The 18,098-nt window shown below is 52.8% G+C and overlaps 5 protein-coding genes across 5 annotated transcripts; all 5 read left to right on the forward strand.

Annotated features, from left to right (window-relative positions):
- Positions 1-234: 234 nt before the first annotated feature.
- On the forward strand, positions 235-1,727 carry CLUP02_12947 (uncharacterized protein; the record flags this gene model as incomplete). Its single annotated transcript, XM_049291905.1, has 6 exons — positions 235-423; positions 486-547; positions 686-940; positions 1,036-1,162; positions 1,361-1,584; positions 1,640-1,727. 6 exons carry the CDS (start codon positions 235-237, stop codon positions 1,725-1,727), a joined length of 945 nt encoding a protein of 314 aa, XP_049149051.1.
- A 28-nt stretch (positions 1,728-1,755) lies between these two features.
- CLUP02_12948 (ubiquitin-conjugating enzyme) lies at positions 1,756-3,302 on the forward strand (the record flags this gene model as incomplete). The annotated part of the gene is made up of 9 exons (XM_049291906.1): positions 1,756-1,799; positions 1,853-2,059; positions 2,123-2,147; positions 2,195-2,224; positions 2,331-2,538; positions 2,598-2,724; positions 2,805-3,102; positions 3,171-3,224; positions 3,270-3,302. The coding sequence occupies 9 exons, from the start codon at positions 1,756-1,758 to the stop codon at positions 3,300-3,302; spliced, it is 1,026 nt and encodes a 341-aa protein (XP_049149052.1).
- Positions 3,303-10,200: 6,898 nt separating this feature from the next.
- On the forward strand, positions 10,201-12,024 carry CLUP02_12949 (ferric reductase like transmembrane component; the record flags this gene model as incomplete). The annotated part of the gene is made up of 3 exons (XM_049291907.1): positions 10,201-10,364; positions 10,421-11,938; positions 11,991-12,024. The coding sequence occupies 3 exons, from the start codon at positions 10,201-10,203 to the stop codon at positions 12,022-12,024; spliced, it is 1,716 nt and encodes a 571-aa protein (XP_049149053.1).
- A 1,917-nt stretch (positions 12,025-13,941) lies between these two features.
- On the forward strand, positions 13,942-15,021 carry CLUP02_12950 (uncharacterized protein; the record flags this gene model as incomplete). The annotated part of the gene is made up of 1 exon (XM_049291908.1): positions 13,942-15,021. One exon carries the CDS (start codon positions 13,942-13,944, stop codon positions 15,019-15,021), a length of 1,080 nt encoding a protein of 359 aa, XP_049149054.1.
- A 458-nt stretch (positions 15,022-15,479) lies between these two features.
- On the forward strand, positions 15,480-17,660 carry CLUP02_12951 (uncharacterized protein; the record flags this gene model as incomplete). Its single annotated transcript, XM_049291909.1, has 4 exons — positions 15,480-15,597; positions 15,697-16,096; positions 16,388-16,618; positions 16,877-17,660. 4 exons carry the CDS (start codon positions 15,480-15,482, stop codon positions 17,658-17,660), a joined length of 1,533 nt encoding a protein of 510 aa, XP_049149055.1.
- Between the last annotated feature and the right edge of the window lie 438 nt (positions 17,661-18,098).

The following is an 18,098-nucleotide window of genomic DNA, read 5'->3' on the forward strand; positions in this document are numbered from 1 at the left end:
CGAGGTTTCAGGTACGCCATATCCCAGAAGGATGAGCTGATTTCGGAATCCGGGGTGCTTTCTTGCTTGAGCATTGATGCGTCGCTGTTGGTTCGACGGCATCGAGGGCCAAACCCATCACCCGGTTGGGTAGGATGCATGAGATGTCTTTTCATTTGCCATCCAGGTAGCAATCGATGATACTACGCGATTGCTTGGTGTTTTTGGCGCCTATGCTAAGGTAGGTAGATGCATATGCTTAGGTACCGGTACTCTGAAGTCTGGGCCGGTGTGTTGGTAGAAGACCAGGGAACCGCTTCGGCTGGGTTGGAATTGGTGAGGCTGAGGCACTTGCTGAGTCATCGGGTGGCATTACCAGAACCGCCACCAGTCAGCAATTGTCATCAGTTAGTGTTGCAGGTGCTGTGCAGTGAGGATGTGACGGTGCACAGGTTAAGTTACCTATCCTCTGAGCGTCCTTCACAACTTGAAGAAAGTGGCCACAGAACCACTATTTGTTTTGTTTGAATGAAACCTGTCGCCCGGTAACTGAGGCTGACGCTCCAGAGTGAATGGCCAATGATGACTTAATACCTTACTGCGTAGGTCAGTAGATGCTTGATGGGTGTCATCGTTTGTCAACCTCCCAATCCCCTGGTGGACAGACTGATGCGGTAATGACCAATCAACAATCATAAATCATTAGTCACCAGCCACATTTGCATTTGCTGCGCCCGGCTCCTGCTTCTCTTGACGCTCACAAATCGAATGGAATCCGTGGAAAGCAACAGTGCATTCAGGGCCATTCAGGGTTCAATTCCAGTAATAACAAGTACCTTTGCGAGTGGATTTGGGGAAAAGATACTTTGCGGGCGGCTACCTTCCTGCCCGGTCGTGTCAGTGAATGGAAGGAAGTGGATGGCGGCAGCCCGAACCTGACGGGACGGGAATGGAAACCATGGTTCGCGCTGGGCAGCCTCAGTGCCTTCCTTTAAGCCTTAGGTTTGGCGCTCTGCTCCCCCCCTCCTTCCCACTTCCTGCCTTTCCCCTCCAAAGTGGCTCCTGCCTACCTAAGGTTACCACACGACTCACCCCTTCCCGTCATTTTTCGCCAGGCCCGACCGCTGACTTCCTTTCTCTCCTTCCTTTCCCTCCCACCCCATTTCAATCTCGACATCAATCTGTAACGGGACCGCCACGAAGCGAATCATTTCCTCCACGAACACCGCGTAATATCCTTCACGGGCGATATACCGAACGACCTTATACACACGATCGGGCTCTTTTCTTTTCGGGAGAATTATCTTCGGGGATAAATCTTTCCTCGTTCAGGTACTGTACGCCCCTCCCCACCACCATCAGCACATGATTTGCACCCAAGACCGTCACATCCACGCTTTCCACGACGCCTGCTGCTGCTGCTGCTGCTGCATCGACACCGGCTACATCGAGAATGCTCTTCGGCTTCGGCATACATGTATATCAAGTGTCATACCAACACGGCCTTGGTTCCTTTGGCATTTCCTCGCACCTCGACACAAATCACTCCGTTTCGCTTTCTCGGCCGACGCAAACTACAGAAGGCCAGCAGCAACAGCAGCAACAGTGCAGCCCACCACCCCTCCACCCACCTCTGCCCGCAACCTGCATCCAAAAAAAGCCCACCACCGCCGACCGCTTTCGCTGACTTTTGCCCCTCACAACTACAGAACATAGCATTTGCGCTTCGGCGATCGACCATCTTCTAGATACCCCCAACCACAAACCACATTCAAAATGGCTCTTAAGCGCATTAACAAGGAGCTCACTGATCTCGGCCGGTAAGTCGCCTGCACACTTTTCGTCATTTAAACTCGCAGCCTTTTTGTCGCAGCCCGAGACGTCAGGTGGGGCCATCGAGAGCGGGGTCTTCTTCAACAAGGACTGCTGCAACTTTTCAGCTCATTCGGACCACTGATGTTGAGGGTGATGGCGGCATCAAGCCGACGAGTACGATTCCAAAGATGCACAATGCTGACCTCTTTTCTTTGACAGTGACCCGCCCTCTTCCTGCTCTGCCGGCCCCGTCGGCGAAGATCTGGTACGTCGACTACGTCTTTCCCGATAAGAGCCCGCTGTGGTGATGCTTTGAATCATGACTCAGCCGAGCACGAGATCACGGATTCTCAGTGCCCACGATGGGATATGTAGACAATAGCTGACCGGAATCGTATAGTTCCACTGGCAAGCGACGATTATGGGACCCGTAAGTCCATTCCCCCCCTCAAATGCTATGTTGGTTGGACCTGGACCTGGCACTGGTACCCGAGATCCAGCCAACTATCAGCTGGAAACAATGACGAGAATCAAAGCATGTGGCTAACATTTACGTTCAGGGCGACTCTCCCTACTCTGGCGGCGTCTTCTTCCTCGCCATCCACTTCCCTACCGACTACCCCTTCAAGCCGCCCAAAGTCAACTTCACCACTCGCATCTACCACCCCAACATCAACTCCAACGGCAGCATTTGCTTAGATATTCTGCGTGACCAGTGGAGCCCGGCGTTGACCATCTCCAAGGGTACGTCATCTCATAGCTCACCTCAAGCCTGACGTAGGCACTGTGCTAACATGTGATAGTCTTGCTGTCCATCTGCTCAATGCTGACGGACCCCAACCCCGACGACCCTCTGGTGCCCGAGATTGCACACGTCTACAAGACGGACCGCGCCAGATACGAGGCCACTGCTCGCGAGTGGACTCGCAAGTACGCTATTTAGACGGTGCTCGAGGCATGATGGTTGGACAAGTATGACAGGCGACGGCTTTCCTCTCTCTCTTCGACAGCTCTGGCGTACGATTAGGTCATGGTCATTGCTCTGCGTTGCGGTTTGGGATCTCTTTCGTTTCACCAGCACACAGAAGACGGTTCGGCCGTCGAAACAAAACACTTGACGGCGGATTGGCATTCTCGAGAAGAGGTTACGCGGGCAATGTGGATAGAAGGCGGACCAATCAGACAGTTAGCAGCACAGGTACCACGTACGGGTTTTCATACGGCAAGGCTTCATGTTCCTACTGCATTGACGCTGCATTGCTGCGTACGTTTTGGTTGACACCTCAGAAGAGACGACTGGTAGTCATCGTACCCCATTGTTTCCGTGATAATATGTCTTCGTGTCCCAGGCTTGGTGTTCCTCAAAGCCAGTGTAGGTTACCAACTACCCTCGATGCTTGGATGACGAGGAATACTTTTGGCTGACGAGGGTCGGTCGTCGTTAATATCGGGCTAGAGCAGATGCCGTTGCCCAGGATGCGGCTCGGACAGGCTTTCTACCTGAGTAAGTGATCGATGAGACCGAGTGGTGTCAATGTAACATTGATGACCTGTCCTAAGCGGCGGTCATTGACTGCCGGGAGCCGTGTTTAAAGGCCCGTTCATAGGGTGTTTCGATGCATTCCGATTCTCTCACACAACGGAGTACCTCTCCCGTGGCAAGGGCATCAGGTCTTGATGTGCCGGTTTGGCCTGCCTGGGTCGAGTGTGTTGGGACGCCGGCTCCGAGGAGCCGGGGATCTGAGGATCCGAGGATCATGGTGATGGGTTTGAGATGAGACCTGGATAGATGGCACCGTGAGTTCGCATGTTTATCTATGTACAGTGAATAGAAGGGGAGTTTGATGAGATTCGTGAGAATAGGGATGTTATATTTCTAGCGTTGGGCAGGATGCTCCATGAAAGGGGGCCGCTATGTTGTATCTTCAAGGTGTCATACACCAAGCTACTGATACCGGAACCGGCAGAGTCCATGGGAACCCACCGCGAGATATGAGAAATAAGTACCTGAAGCACCATCATTTGGCATACGTTAGTCAACGGCGACGGTGCGAGAATGGCTTACTTGCTTGTACGGCCGCATTCTTCTACTGGGTGGGAAAGATGATGATGTATCTCTGCTATGAATCTGAGATGAGGGATACCTCAAGTTTACGGGAACTGATAGACGGCATGTTGACTGGAGGCGTAATCCAGTAAGGTTCTGCCTTGCTTCTAGGGGGAATGCTGTTAACAGCTGGGCATCGCAACGAGAGTGAAGAGTCAAAAAAAGGACACAGGATACATGGTGTTGAGGGAGGAGACGGAAGATTGGGTGATAACATCCAGCTAATACGGAGGGCTGGACATTCTCCGGCCTCGCTTCTTCCGCAACGATCCACGTAGATGATATATTGACTTACTAGACGGATCATTCTTGAAGCAAGGCATGGCATCACGAATAGTAATCAGAGTGATTCACCAAAGGCCGATGATCGTCCTTGGCAGGGCACATCTCCCGTCCTGATTCCACAATATGAAGGATACCAGTCCACGGGTACGGATACAGCCTCAGCCTTTCATTCATACATCATCCGACGCCAAGATGCCTTATTGATCGCGTTATCAAGAACAAGGTAAACAGTAACGAGCGCAGATTGGATCGTATCCGGAACATTGTCATATGCATCACAGAAACGACATTGCAGGAAAGAATTTGAACTAGGACCAGCCTGTAGAAAGGACTAGTGGCCTGCGGGCTCGCCGTTGCTTGGATCTTTCCTTACCCTAACTTGTAGGGCCAGCAAACATGCACGACATCAGTCCAAACGAAACGTGTGAGGCCCGGTTTGGAAGTGGTGGTGGTCTTTAGCCGAGGATGGAAGGAGAATCGTTTACCTTTACGTAGGTAGCCGGGCGCTGGCAAAGATGAGATGGACGTGTGCGGCGATGGAGAGACCATTCTTCCAGGGACGGGAGAGGTGTTCATGAATCGAGCGAATCGACTAACCTCAGAAGAGCGGTAATGTGTACTGGTATCCGTGTGTGTGTACGGCTCTTTCCCAGCCGCGGAAGGGGCACGTGGTTTCATTTGAAGGATAGAAGAGGCGGGTTTACTCAAAACGGTCGGTAGATGCGAGAGGGCCGGCCGGGTAGGCAGAGGCGAGGAAAGACGGGAGCCTGTGCCCTTCGTCCCTCTTTCAAGCGTGTGCCCTTTGCGGATCTCGACACGCAGATGAGAGCAAAGGGCGAATGCTAGCTAGGAGAGGGCAAGGCTAGTGTGTTTCGAAACTTGATAATTGAGGTCGAGCGCTTGATTGCTGGTGGTATACCAGACGGCCATTGTTCGGGAACAATCGTCCCCAGTGCAGTGGGACGGAAGAAAACGGGCCTCGCGTTCGAGAAGTGTCCAAGGGAGAGGGCAATGTCTCGCCGCTTCGGGTAATCGTGCCGTGTAGATCGACTCGAGGTGTGCCCACTGTCGGGCAGAGGTCGAGTGAATATCGCGCGTTTTGTAAAGGTGGGAATGGAGTCTGTTCAGGAGACAGGGGCTTGCGTCGTTTGGATTTCAAGGGACCGGTCGAGCGACGGAGGAGTTCATGGGCCGTGGTGAACAGGTGGTCTTGCTTGTCGAGTAAATAAGGTGAACTCTTGACAGGCTAAAGAATGCGGGATGTAATTAAGAGTATTTCCCGAGACTTGGAAGATACACACTTATTGAGTCTGTATCAGATAGATGGAATGAGGCTGGTAGAGACATAGTTTGAAATGTGGGGATCTTCAGCCGCTGGGTTGATGATGGCATGCAGATTGACGCAGTAGAGTCCGCAACAACCTGAAGAGGGAACCTCTCAGAGGGGCGGCAGATTGATAATCTAGCAATGTGTGATTGGTGGGACGCGCGTGCTCTTGAGTAGCCGAGTACAGATGACTTCGGCTTCAGTTGCATGCAATGAGGATCTTCACTGAGTTCGCCGAAAGGCGCTCTCGCCAGCACCTTGTAAGCCAAGGGCAAGGCCAGGTAGGTTTGTAAGAAGACAAACCGCGAGCTTGTCTTGTCAACGAATGGTTGACAACTTGGCAAGACTGTCTCGAGGTAGTTGAAGTAGGGGCAACGAGGGGCATCCTCTGCGTAAGCAGTGAGCGGCAACCTGCCATTGAAGTTGGCTTGAGGTTGCCAATGATCTACGCTGGCGGTGGGAAGGGGTAGAGCAGCTTCAAATATGAACTGATTTTTGCATATGCCGCTCCGTTAAACTGGCCCTGAGTGCGTAGATTGTGAGTGATCTTCCACTAGGATGTTGAGTGGTTGACGGGGGATCAATCTGCGCGGTGACGGGACGAGATGTGCGGCGGGAGGCGAGCCAGAGGTTTGGCAATCAGCCGCGTAGTGACAGATGGCGAATGTGTAGCCGGTGCCTCTCTCAATGCGATCTGGGGCAGGGCGAGTCGAGGGATCCTAGCCAATGAGAGTGCTAAGAATATTCCGGCTTCAGTGAAAGAGACGGGAGGGCGGTAAGAAGGGGGAGTGAAATACGAAAAGGGGGGAGTGTGGGTTTGAAGCCATGTGGTTTGTGAGACTGAATAGACGGGGTATTGGCTAGGAAGAGCGAAGAAGATGCTGACCAACGAGGTTATCCAAAGTCTCGACAGATGCTTCCGAGGGGGGAGCCGAGTTGGTTCCGTCGCTTAGTAAGGAGCTGAAGTGTGTTAAGCAATGTCGTACACTCGTACTCAAATGGCTAACATTTTGTTTTTTTGAAGGCGTGATGATGAAGGGGCCAAAGTGTGCGTACTGTAGCAGCGATGAAGCGCCACAATCAGTGAAAAGGCAGTCGAGAGTGAGAGAGAGAGTCGAGACTTGACATCCTACACAGGAAAGAGAGAAAAGTTGTGAAATCAGAATTGTGTCAAAACATCCCTGGCGAAACAAGCTGTGACACGGGCTTAGGCGACGAATCGAGACGCACGCCCCTCTTTTACATCTCCGAAACGACTCTTGATCCAATCAGACGGGCAAAAACTGAACCCCCGCCAAGGGTACGCATCGCATTCTGAAGCTTGCCCTTGTCTTGTTTGGGAGCCACTACGGTGACGACTGACGAGGATTTCGAGGAATACCTAGGTGGCTTTCATCAAGACTTATTGCCTGTGCCTGTTGGCTGGGGGCGGATCGATGTGCAACTGGGCCGTTTGGAAGTTTGTAGGCCGCGGAGGATTATGGCCTCATTACCCAGATGTGATGCGGGAGACCAGTCTTGTTCCAAACGTGGCCCAAACAGCAACGAGGCGTAGGCGACCGTGGTGAGGCGGAAGGGGCTGATGAGATTTCCTGCATCGCCTTATGGCTATGTGCCCTATGGCATATTGAATATCGACAACAAGTTTTTGTGTTGGAGAGGGTTCGTCGTATCTGACTGCTGGTGGCCCGGTGGGATGACCACTGCCAGGGCCCAGGGGAACGATGCTGTACGAAGAAGCGAATTAGCCGTATCCGTCGGTAAGTGTGGATTCTTTCGGCATGCTCCGTGATGGCAATATGGACTGCAGATGTCCAAAAGGCTTGGCTTCGTGACGATTAATTAGTTGTACGGATATGGTCAACCACCGTCGTAGGCGGCTCGTTGTCGGTCTAAGCTCTTGATGCGGCCAGCGTCCGATGAAGCTGAGCTGGAGGAGAGTGGATCCCGGGAGTCGAACACGGTAGATGTGATTGGCGGGCAAAGACGGTGATCCCAGACTGCGACTGTCCGAATAAGGTAGGCTTTTTTCGATATTAAGGTAGGGAACCTAGTGGGTGCGCGATGCCGTCCAGCCCGTTCCAACGGCCTTGTGTCCCAGGAACGGGAACGAGGCCCACAGAAGGAGGGCGGCGACAAGCCAGGAAGCGCGCGTCCAAGCCGGGATCATGACTTTTGGGGGTCTGGATGGAATGATGTGAGCGGGATTCTGCGGTGGTCACTGGTGTTTACACTAAGGAGTAAAGTAGTGTGTACTCGGGAAAGAAGATGAGGGATTCAGTGAACCTGGAAAAGCCAAGACTCGGAAGACAGGCAGAGTCGGTGAGACGGATGGGCCACTGGGCTTCGTTCCCGTGGCGGGGTTATCGTTTTCGATTGGGCCCATGGAAGAAGAGAATCTCCCCACGACCTGGCCACCTGCTGTATCTTGATGCTATGAAAACTACTTGGCTGGCGCCTGCCTTGGTTAACCTGAAGCGAAGCTCGTGATCTTCCTTCTCAATTTGACAAGAGCGTCCGGTGAGTCTTTCCCTCGACGACGGACTAGAACCTTGTACTCGAGTACTCTCATGCTTACGTATACCAGTACTGTGCCATGTAGAATACTTGGGAGGGAAACAGAGAGGCACGAGAGGCAAGCGCAGATGCAGAAATGCACCGTCCCGAAGCAGCGCGGCAAGAACATTGTACCTGCATTGATCACAGCCGATGATTGGCCGAGAACATCTCCGGACCCGCCCAAGTAAGCGTAATGTGGCCTGGCCCCCTGAGGCTCTAGCTGCTTGGCATCCCTGCCCTGGGACCATGCTCAGACGTTTTTTTCCCCTTCCATTCCCAGTCTTCAGTAACATCTCGAGTGAGACGAATCCTCGATCTGAGTGGAATGGCACGCGAAAACACCGTCCGTCCGCCGTCCGCGCCGGCCGAGTGAACCACTGGCTGCCTTTGCCTTGCCGTATCTGCAACGCGTTTGCGCAAGCTGCATCTCTGCGCCATCACTGCTCTGTGCGGGATGGTCTGTTCTCTCTGCTTCATCCACTTTCACTCTCACTCTCGTACTCACCTCAAGTTCAGGACCTTCAGTCTCAGTCTCACCTCTCAACCCCAAGTATTCATCGTAAGTCCCTTTTCCACTTGTTCCTCACGTCCGCTTATCTGCTTATTGTTCCCATTGACGCCATCTCTTAGACTAGTCATCGTTGTCTGTGATCTCGCACACCATCGTTCTTGAATACACACACCCAACCCCCCATGTGGTTGTTATCCCAAACCCTTGGAACCTTGCCTTTACACGGGAGGCCCTGCGGTAACCGATACTCATCAGTACCCTGCCTCTCGAGCCACCGTGGGCATAATGTCGCAGACTCTCGGACTATCTCGGCATGTCACTGAGACCGCCGACCACCTGAATCCCCTACCTGAAGATAAACACGCACCTACCTATCTTTGACAGCTTCATTCTATCGTTCTGAGTATTATGACTATTATGATTATGAATATGAGGTATGATGTAAGTTGATAAACAGCATCTGTTGCCGCGTCTTTCTGCTACTTGACAACGTGTCCAGCGGATGCTCACCGTTCCATTCGAGACCTGTGAGGCCCTCATTCCCTACCCACCACACGACCCCCCCCCCCCCCTATCCCTACACCCCTTGTCCTGAAGCACCCCTGCCACCCTCCCCTCCCCTTGCCCCCCCCCTCCACTCCCCGCCCTGAACCAGAACGCATCCACCTCACACACCTCTCACACTTCACACCCGAGACTTCGCTCTCACTCCTCTTCATCCTGTGATCGCCCACCTCCCGGACGCTGTGCTTTTGACTCTCTTTTCCCCCTTCTTCCAGCGTCCATCTCTCACACCCCTTTCCGCTACTGCAAGTAGGGACAAAGTAATTATCGCCAATCCTCTCAATCTCCCGCGAATACCAAGAATTCTATCCAGCCGCCAAGTGCAGGCATTGTGTGCAGGTAAGTGTGCGACCAAATCCAAGCAGCGTGGCTTGTATCATCGACACAAAATCACCTTATGTTTCCTACACTCCCCCCTGCCGCCCATCCCTCTTCCTCCTCTCCTATAAGCAGAAAAGTAGTAGCAGCAAGAGAAGCCGCAACACTCTTCCGGACACACTCTCTTGCCTGTCCAAAACTCTGTTCTGTTGTGCGCCATAAGCCCCTCGGCCGCCTCTTCTTCTCCTCTGCTTCCTCCACGCCTCCTTCTGTCATTTACATTCCAGCTCCGTGCCCTTCCCACCACTTTCCATCCTTCTACCGCCTCGCGCGTGAAGCCTTCATTTTGCTGACCCAGTGACCAACGGATCGCAGGCTCGAATTTCCGCTCTTTTTCTGGGTTCGCGCGTACTTCTTGGATCGACTCTTCACTTCTCTTCGCCTACTTTCATTTAGATGCATTATTTTCTGCGCCCATTCAGCAGGCTCTGAACCAATCCCCCCACGCTCCATTATACCCGCGACCACTCGCACACCGCCATCACCACGACGATAGAAGTTGCCAACGACTAGGGAAGGGAACAGAATCAGCGGGGACGTTTAATTGAAATCCGAGAAAGAGTCGAGAAGAAGACCAACCCTCCACTGGGATAGTTCGGATCGGAAAGGAAATCAGCAAGAAAACAACCGTCGAAGAACTCCTGGCTAGCGACAAGCCAGATCGAATTGCCAGCCATGGATTACTACTACGCAGGTTCCGAGAAGCCCTCGGAACGCTCAAGATGGACACCCCTCACCCGGATGCTTCTCTCCGGAGAGATGACTCAGGAGAAGCAAAAGGATTTGACAATGCGGGAGCGCTTCGACCGTTGGATGATTAACGAAGGATACCGAAGAGTGTACGTCCACGCACATCCAGTCCGACTACTAGACAACAGGCTCTAACTGCAAGCAGATTCGTTTTTGTGTTCCTCGTGCTTCACGGTCTCGTCTTTGCTTTCGCGTCCGTCAACTTCGCCCTCAAGGACAACTTGCAAATAGCAAGAGACACATTTGGCCCGACATTCATCATTGCACGTTCAGCTGCGCTGGTGCTCCACGTCGACGTCGCTTTGGTCCTTTTCCCCGTCTGCCGCACGCTCATCTCCCTGGCTCGCCAGACTCCGCTCAATGGAATCATCCAGTTCGACAAGAACATCACCTTCCACATCACCACCGCTTGGTCCATTGTCTTCTTTTCGTGGGTCCACACCATTGCCCACTGGAACAACTTCGCCCAGATCGCCGCCAAGAACAACCTCGGAATCTACGGCTGGCTGCTGGCCAACTTTGTTTCCGGACCCGGCTGGACTGGCTATGTCATGCTCATCGCGCTCATGGGTATGGTCTTCACCTCGGTTGAGAAGCCCCGCCGTGCCAACTACGAGCGATTCTGGTACACTCACCACATGTTCATCGTCTTCTTCTTCTTCTGGTCTATCCACGGTGCCTTCTGCATGATTCAGCCCGACTTTGCTCCTTTCTGCACCAGCATCGGCACTTCCGCCATCGGTGTGTTTTGGCAGTACTGGATGTACGGCGGTTTCGTCTACCTGGCTGAGCGTGTCGCTCGTGAGGTTCGTGGACGTCACAAGACGTACGTTTCCAAGGTCATTCAGCACCCCAGCAATGTCTGCGAGATCCAGATCAAGAAGGAGCACACCAAGACCAGAGCTGGACAGTACATTTTCTTCTGCTGTCCCGCCGTCTCTCTGTGGCAGTACCACCCTTTCACCTTGACCAGCGCCCCCGAGGAAGACTACATCTCCATCCACATGCGTGTTGTCGGTGACTTCACTCGTGCTGTCTCAATGGCTCTCGGCTGCGAATGGGACAAGAAGAAGGACGATGCGAGCAAGGTTGTCGGCGTCAACAGCGACTCCAGCGAGGTCGACCCCGCCCTCCGCCGTGTCTTGCCCCGTGTTTACATTGACGGTCCCTTTGGCTCGGCGTCTGAGGATGTTTTCAAATACGAGATCTCGGTTCTCTGCGGTGCTGGTATCGGTGTCACGCCCTTTGCTTCCATCCTGAAGTCCATCTGGTACCGCATGAACTACCCTCAGCAGAAGACCCGCCTGAGCAAGGTTTACTTCTTCTGGATTTGCAGAGACTTTGGCTCTTTCGAGTGGTTCCGCTCCCTTCTTCTGGCCATTGAAGCTCAGGATGTCGATAACCGTATTGAGATCCACACCTACCTGACGGCTAAGATCAAGGCGGACGACGCGACGAACATTATGATTAACGACGCCAACGCCGACAAGGATACCATTACCGGCCTGCGCTCGCCGACCAACTTCGGTAGACCCAACTGGGACATGATTTTTAGAGGTATCCGCAAGCTGCACTCGCCTGCCGAGGCCGGTGTATTCTTCTGCGGTCCTAAGGGTCTAGGTAGCACGCTGCACATTTTCTGTAATAAGTACAGTGAACCTGGGTAAGTCACCATTCTAGGCCTGAAAACATGTTCAATGCTAATATTACTGCAGCTTCTCGTTCGTGTGGGGCAAGGAGAACTTCTAGGCCAAAGTCGAAGAAAAAGAAAAAGGCAACAATTTCGTTTCGTTTCCCTCTTCCACCATATTATTTGTCAACAATATCAGCGTCGTTGCTTGCCTGTACCAACCTATCTCTACCATCATTTATCAGTTGCGGTAGGATAGACCATCATGGAGTCTGATCCACGGGGTTGCATGTTGCAGTTGCGCCGGACGCCACAAGACCAGGTGGATGCCAGGTATTGGCGACACGGGTGACGGCATCGCAGGCATGCCGTCGGAGAGGAGGAGAAGGAGGAGAATTTGGAGGGCGACAGTGAGGAAGTGCATCGGTGGATGATGATAATCTTGGGCGTCATCCCCGCAACCCCTTGTGGATATACTATTTACCACTACCGACATTTACATTGTACCTAGCGATGCCATCATCAGTATACTTAGACAGTTCTTGATGCAGCAGGGCACAAGGCTCTTGCAAACGTCAACTTGGTTTCCTTCATCCGTTTCTCTCGTTATCTACCGCATGCATGTGTGTAGGAGACGATTCCCAAGATGAGGTGAGCCGTTCCCCCTCCTCAAGTCTTCTTCGCCACTGTTTGGGCTCCCATAGGCCCTAGGAGACTGAGGGAAGCGCTCGGACGCCCGGGCCTGGTGTAAAGATGACGACTGCTTGGATAGGGACGTGTGCTCTTTGTTGAGTTTCGAGACGCCTGTTGTAAAACGCTCCAACTGGGATGATATCGGACGAACAAGGGGTGTTACATGCCGCCGCGTGGTTGGGATTTTTCTTTCCGTAGGGTCGTAAGCCGTTTTCCTTAACATTGCTTGGCTGCTTGTTTGTTTTTTGAGGATAGTTGATTTGGTGACGTGGAGGGCGCTTGATTCTCTGCCATGCGTTTGTCCCTTTCACTAGGTATATCATTATAGCCGCTACCCTTTTCGCATCAAAGTCTTTCTTATGTACGTCAGAGAATATACCCTGTATAGTAGATATCGGTACTAGTGATAACAGTGGAAACCGATTTTGTCACCTACTTGGGTGAGTAGATACGGGGACTTTTCAGGCCGGGCCCGGGTGATCTGGTTGAGTGGCTCTTCGTGCTTGGTGGTGTATGAGTGAGGGATGATGGGCGAGGGATGGCTTGGCTTTTTGCTTGGCGATTTCGGGTATCTTGGTCTCGCGCGAGAGCAGACAAGGGGACTTGCCTAGATTATGATGTCTACTTGGTACCACCAATTGCCTCAACACTGTGGTATCAGACGTGGCCGTGTTTGTCAGGAGGGTGATTCCATATCCTCCCTCTCTGCTTCACAGTAGAATGCGCCTGCTCCCGGTCCTGCCCGGCTGAGAATGCCCGGCTAGTGGGCCGGCTTTGAACCCCAAACGGAGCCGAGCCATTGCCGCTTCGGTTGATCCGGCGCGATTAAACTGCAGTTCTTGGTGTAGTCATGGTAGCAGTCCATCCTCTTGTTCTTGTGGTAGGTTTATGCGGGCTGTCAACGCCCCCATACCCCATTTGATAAGTTTCTTGTCGAGCGGCTCACTCTTTGCTCGACGTTAGTGAAGTTCTTTTCCCTCACGTCATCTACCATGCTTCACCGCTATAATCGTGTTTTCCTAGCCTCGGTATTCAGTCTATCCAGGTATCACGAGGGGATTAATGAAGGTTATCTGGCGGCGGTTGAAAAACCTATCGCAGCTGGTATGTCACTTGATGGACACAAACGGAGATATGTATGTGGGCAGACTAAAGAAATTCAAAACCATATCGCAGAGATTCTCCCCAGGCTCATCGTTTTCACATTTAAGCATTAGTGTATTCCTCAGCCGAATTGAAATATCGAGGAAAAACATACACAACTCACCTCAGACTTGACGCCTTCAAGAGTCGGCCAAGTCCCACTACCTGCATCCTCCGTTCAACCTCGCAGTCTCAACACGATGTCTTCCACCACCCAAACCAGATTCCTCATCATCTCCGACACTCATGGCCACACATTCCCGCCTGAAATGATGCCTCGTGAACCGACTGATGTCCTGATCCACTGCGGCGACCTCACACAGCACTCAAAAATGGACGAATTCCGCCAAACTCTCGGCATGCTCAAGTCGTTCAAAGCACCACTCACGCTCGTCATCGCAGGTAACCACGACTTCTCTCTCGACCCCGTAGCATTCAAAGCAAAAGTCGAGGAAGCCAACCGCATCGACGGCGCACCACTTGAAGCAGACCTGCTTGAACGGGAGTATGGCGGATACGGACTGGCTAGGAAGCTCTTCATCGATGCCAAGAAGAACGGTATCGTTCTTCTGGATGAGGGTACACACGAACTGACTCTGGCGAACGGCACAAGGCTCAAGGTCTACGCTAGCCCGTACACGCCATCATCCTCATCATCTGAAGGCTGGGGCTTCTCGTACAACGAAAGCGAGGGACATGACTTCCAAATCCAGGCCGACACGGACATCGTCATCACTCATGGTCCGCCGCGTGGGATTATGGACATGTCGGCGAATAAGAAGCGTATCGGCTGTTCGGACCTGTTTGCTGCTGTTGCAAAGTCTCAACCTCGTTTTCACTGTTTCGGACATGTACACTGTGGTTGGGGAGCAAAGGACGCAGCTTGGCGCCCGAAGATTTCCGACAAACCCTCACATTTTAGTGATATCAATCACGAAAAGTCTCAGCTTGTTGAAAGTCTCGCAACGCTCGGGGGTACCCGGTTCGAATCTGAAGAAGACAAAAAGGTTAGAGAGATGAGACTCGACGTATGCAGAGCGCAGCGATACTGTAGTGCAGGACATCTTCGCAACGATCTGAGCTTGTCGGAGGTCAAGAGCACCTTGTTCGTAAACGCCGCGCTCGAGGTGGATGGTGAGTTGGAACGCTATCCCTGGATCGTGGACATCGACCTGCGGAGGAGCGAAACCGGCAAAGCACCCGGAACTGAGCGAAAGAGGCGGCGGGAGGAATCGACTGAAGAGCTTGACGAAGCAAGGAAACTCTCGAAAAGATCATAGTCGTTTACTTCGAGCACGATTGAGGGCATTGTGGTAGCATTCACGATAGATACCCAGTGTTTAGGGGAAACACATCGTCGACACGCTCTTTCCTATCTTCCAGGCACATGAAAACTCCCAAGCAATGGGTCAGGTCCGAGGGATACCAGCTGCCCCAACTGCCTCACCAAATAGACGTGAATGATTGCCAAAGCAGGCACCAGGTGATGTAAAGCATGGGAAGGCAAGTAGTCAGATTGACAACTACCCCTCCCTCTCTTTTTGCTGTGTTTTCTTCTTCGCGACATCATCGACAGACTTCTTGGTAGGTTCTTGATCAAGCATCGAATCATTCACCGTGTGCATTGCTAAAGATGATAGATTGGTAATCGTTACTACAAGTTACTTGCATCAGCTCTTCACTTGTTCAAAGTATTTTTCGCTCGAAGCTAGATCCCTAAGAAGAGTCATCATTCAAAATGCCCAACTCCTCCAAGACCATCTCCATCCACATGCGCGACGCGCTGTTTGCCTGCTTTAAAGCAGCAACGACCCTTGTCCGGCCAGGCTTACGGCAGCATGTTATCTTAGTCGGAGGTGCGGCGAGCGTTGCCCACTCCTCGACATAGCACACCGAGGACGTGGATGTTGCGGCCCCCTCAGAGGCCATCATCGACATTTAGGAGAGCGCCCAAGCCGGGCTCAAAGACTTTACCGTCGAGGCCGACGGCAAGATTGCGTTTGACGCACCTCAAGGATTCCGAGTACGAATGGATGTCCTGGAGATTGGCAATGGCTGCATCGAGCGCATACACGCAACCGAGTCCTTCTTGGGGGGTTCGGTCGCGTCTACCTCAGACCTCCTCCGGCTCAGGGCAAAGACTGTGGTAGAGAGGGGGAGTGATGGGGAAGTAGATGACCTTCGGTGGTTACTGTTGCTTGCTGCAAGAAACGGCCAAGTCCTCCCCTTACTTGATAACGATGAGGTGGAGAACTTGGTTGGTGCTGCTGCTATCTTGATGTCATTCGATGTCTTGATCTTGGTTGCCCTTCTTGGTGTCAACAATAGCGCAGCTGCTGGGCAGCTGCTGGGCAAGTATCTGTGATAATAAAGCATAAGCAAGTCATGAAAAATGGCGGGGAGCACGTTGAATGAGGCACAGCGAAACAGGGGCCCATCCAACACGCCCCTGTCACCTCTCCCAGCCATCGTCTTTCTACCTGATGAGCTCAACTTCCATCCTCGCCGCAGGATCACAACGGAAACCGATGATTCAGAAAGGGGATCGGTGACTGAATTCATCATGCTTCCCACACATACTCTCACCTCATTCCTCATCTGGGCCGGAATCGCCTCACCCGCAAAACCTGTAACTTGCCCCTCCAGTTCGGATCTCAGAGTAACCATACCACCGTCCCACCAGAGCCCAAGCAACACAGACTACGAGTCGTTAGCCGAAGTCCACGATGCTCTCATCCACTGCCCCAACATCACATCACTCAACCTGCGTATCGGAGAGATCGGTTGTGTAGGAGAACCCGACCGCTGGAGCCTTCCTCTCGATCCTGCCGGAACATCACGATATCTCCCCGTACTGGACACACTATCCCTCGAAAAGTATCATTTTTACGACACTGATGGGGATTACCTACATCCTTTGAGAGGATGGACTTACCTCAGTGCTTGGATCTGGTCGGGTGATGCCTTTGGGTGGTTGAAATGGAGACTACTCCCGGATGACCAAAAGTCGGTGAGCAACACCGAACTATGGCTCGACGCGATGGACTTCTCCAAGATCCGCAATCTCTCCATCTTGGACCACGACGGTCCCCCCGAGACACTCGTCGAGAGCGAATTGCCTCTATCTCTACCAAGCCTTCGCACGTTGAGGCTGGAACGAAACACAACCGTAGACTTTGGCCTCTCTCTACCTCCGCATTCGCTGCACAGCCTTTCATGGCTAGACGCCGGCCAAGACCAGTCCATCATCCCCATACTGGAACGCCATGGACGCTCACTCACTCACCTGGAATGGCGAACGCCAGAAAGCCTAGAGTCCAAAAGACCAGCACTTCCGAGTAAGGTCATGCGAGACCTTCGCAACCTAGCACCCAATTTGCAATCTCTGACCATCGACCTCAACCGCAACGGCACATGGCCATGGGAGGATCTCCGCGCTCTCTCGTTAGGCCTCCCGGCTGGACTGACCAACCTCACGCTATACCTCGAGATCGCGAGCGAATGCCGTCGTCAACAGGGCCCGTACGATCCGGTCCGTTGCGAGGATGCCTGCGGTCCGGTGGAGCAGCTCGCCAGCCCTCTGCTCACGGCGACGAGTGCCCTCCAAGTTGCGAGGTTCATCCGACATTACGCAAAGAGTCCGCTGGCCTCCATCAACTTCTTCGCGGGCGATTGGACGAGGCCGTGGGATGGGCCGATTAACGTGCCGACCTGGTTGGATGGCAGGCGTTCTTGGGTTGCTTGCGGTACGAACGGCGGCGAGGATGAGGAGCTCAGATGCTCTGGGATGGACACGGCATTGGGCGAGCATGAGATTGAGCTCTTTCGGGCCCTGTGTGTACGAATGTCGGCGGATCTCTCGGATGATATCACCGCTGGGCATCCTCAAGACTTCGTGGAACAGCGCAAGAGTAAATAAGATCCAAATGCGGCAAGACGGCTTGTTGGCGGCGTCGAAGCTTCAGGTACTCTCTTTCGAATACTCCGTACAGAGACAATGATCCAGCCTGAAGTGTGGACACGAATGTCGCGGTTCCCGTAGATGTCGTTATCGACAGTTAGGAGAGTGCCCAAGCCGGAACCGATGGCTTTACTGTCGAGGCGTCTAACAAGGTAGCGTTTGATACGCTCCAGAAGTTCCACGTCGGAATATATAACCTGCAGGCTGGATATAGATACATCAAACGCACCCCATCGACTGCTAGAAAACAGAGCAAAGTTAGAGAAAGACTTGCGTAGTGACGGATGTAGTGACGCCATGAAGCGGTTAATGGAATACAGGCGACGAAGCCCTTTCTCGGAGGATATCATACCAACTTCAGATCTTGATATCGTTTCACATCTTGATCTCGGTTGC

Source organism: Colletotrichum lupini, chromosome 6, assembly GCF_023278565.1.
Source record: "Colletotrichum lupini chromosome 6, complete sequence".
NCBI lineage: Eukaryota > Fungi > Ascomycota > Sordariomycetes > Glomerellales > Glomerellaceae > Colletotrichum > Colletotrichum lupini.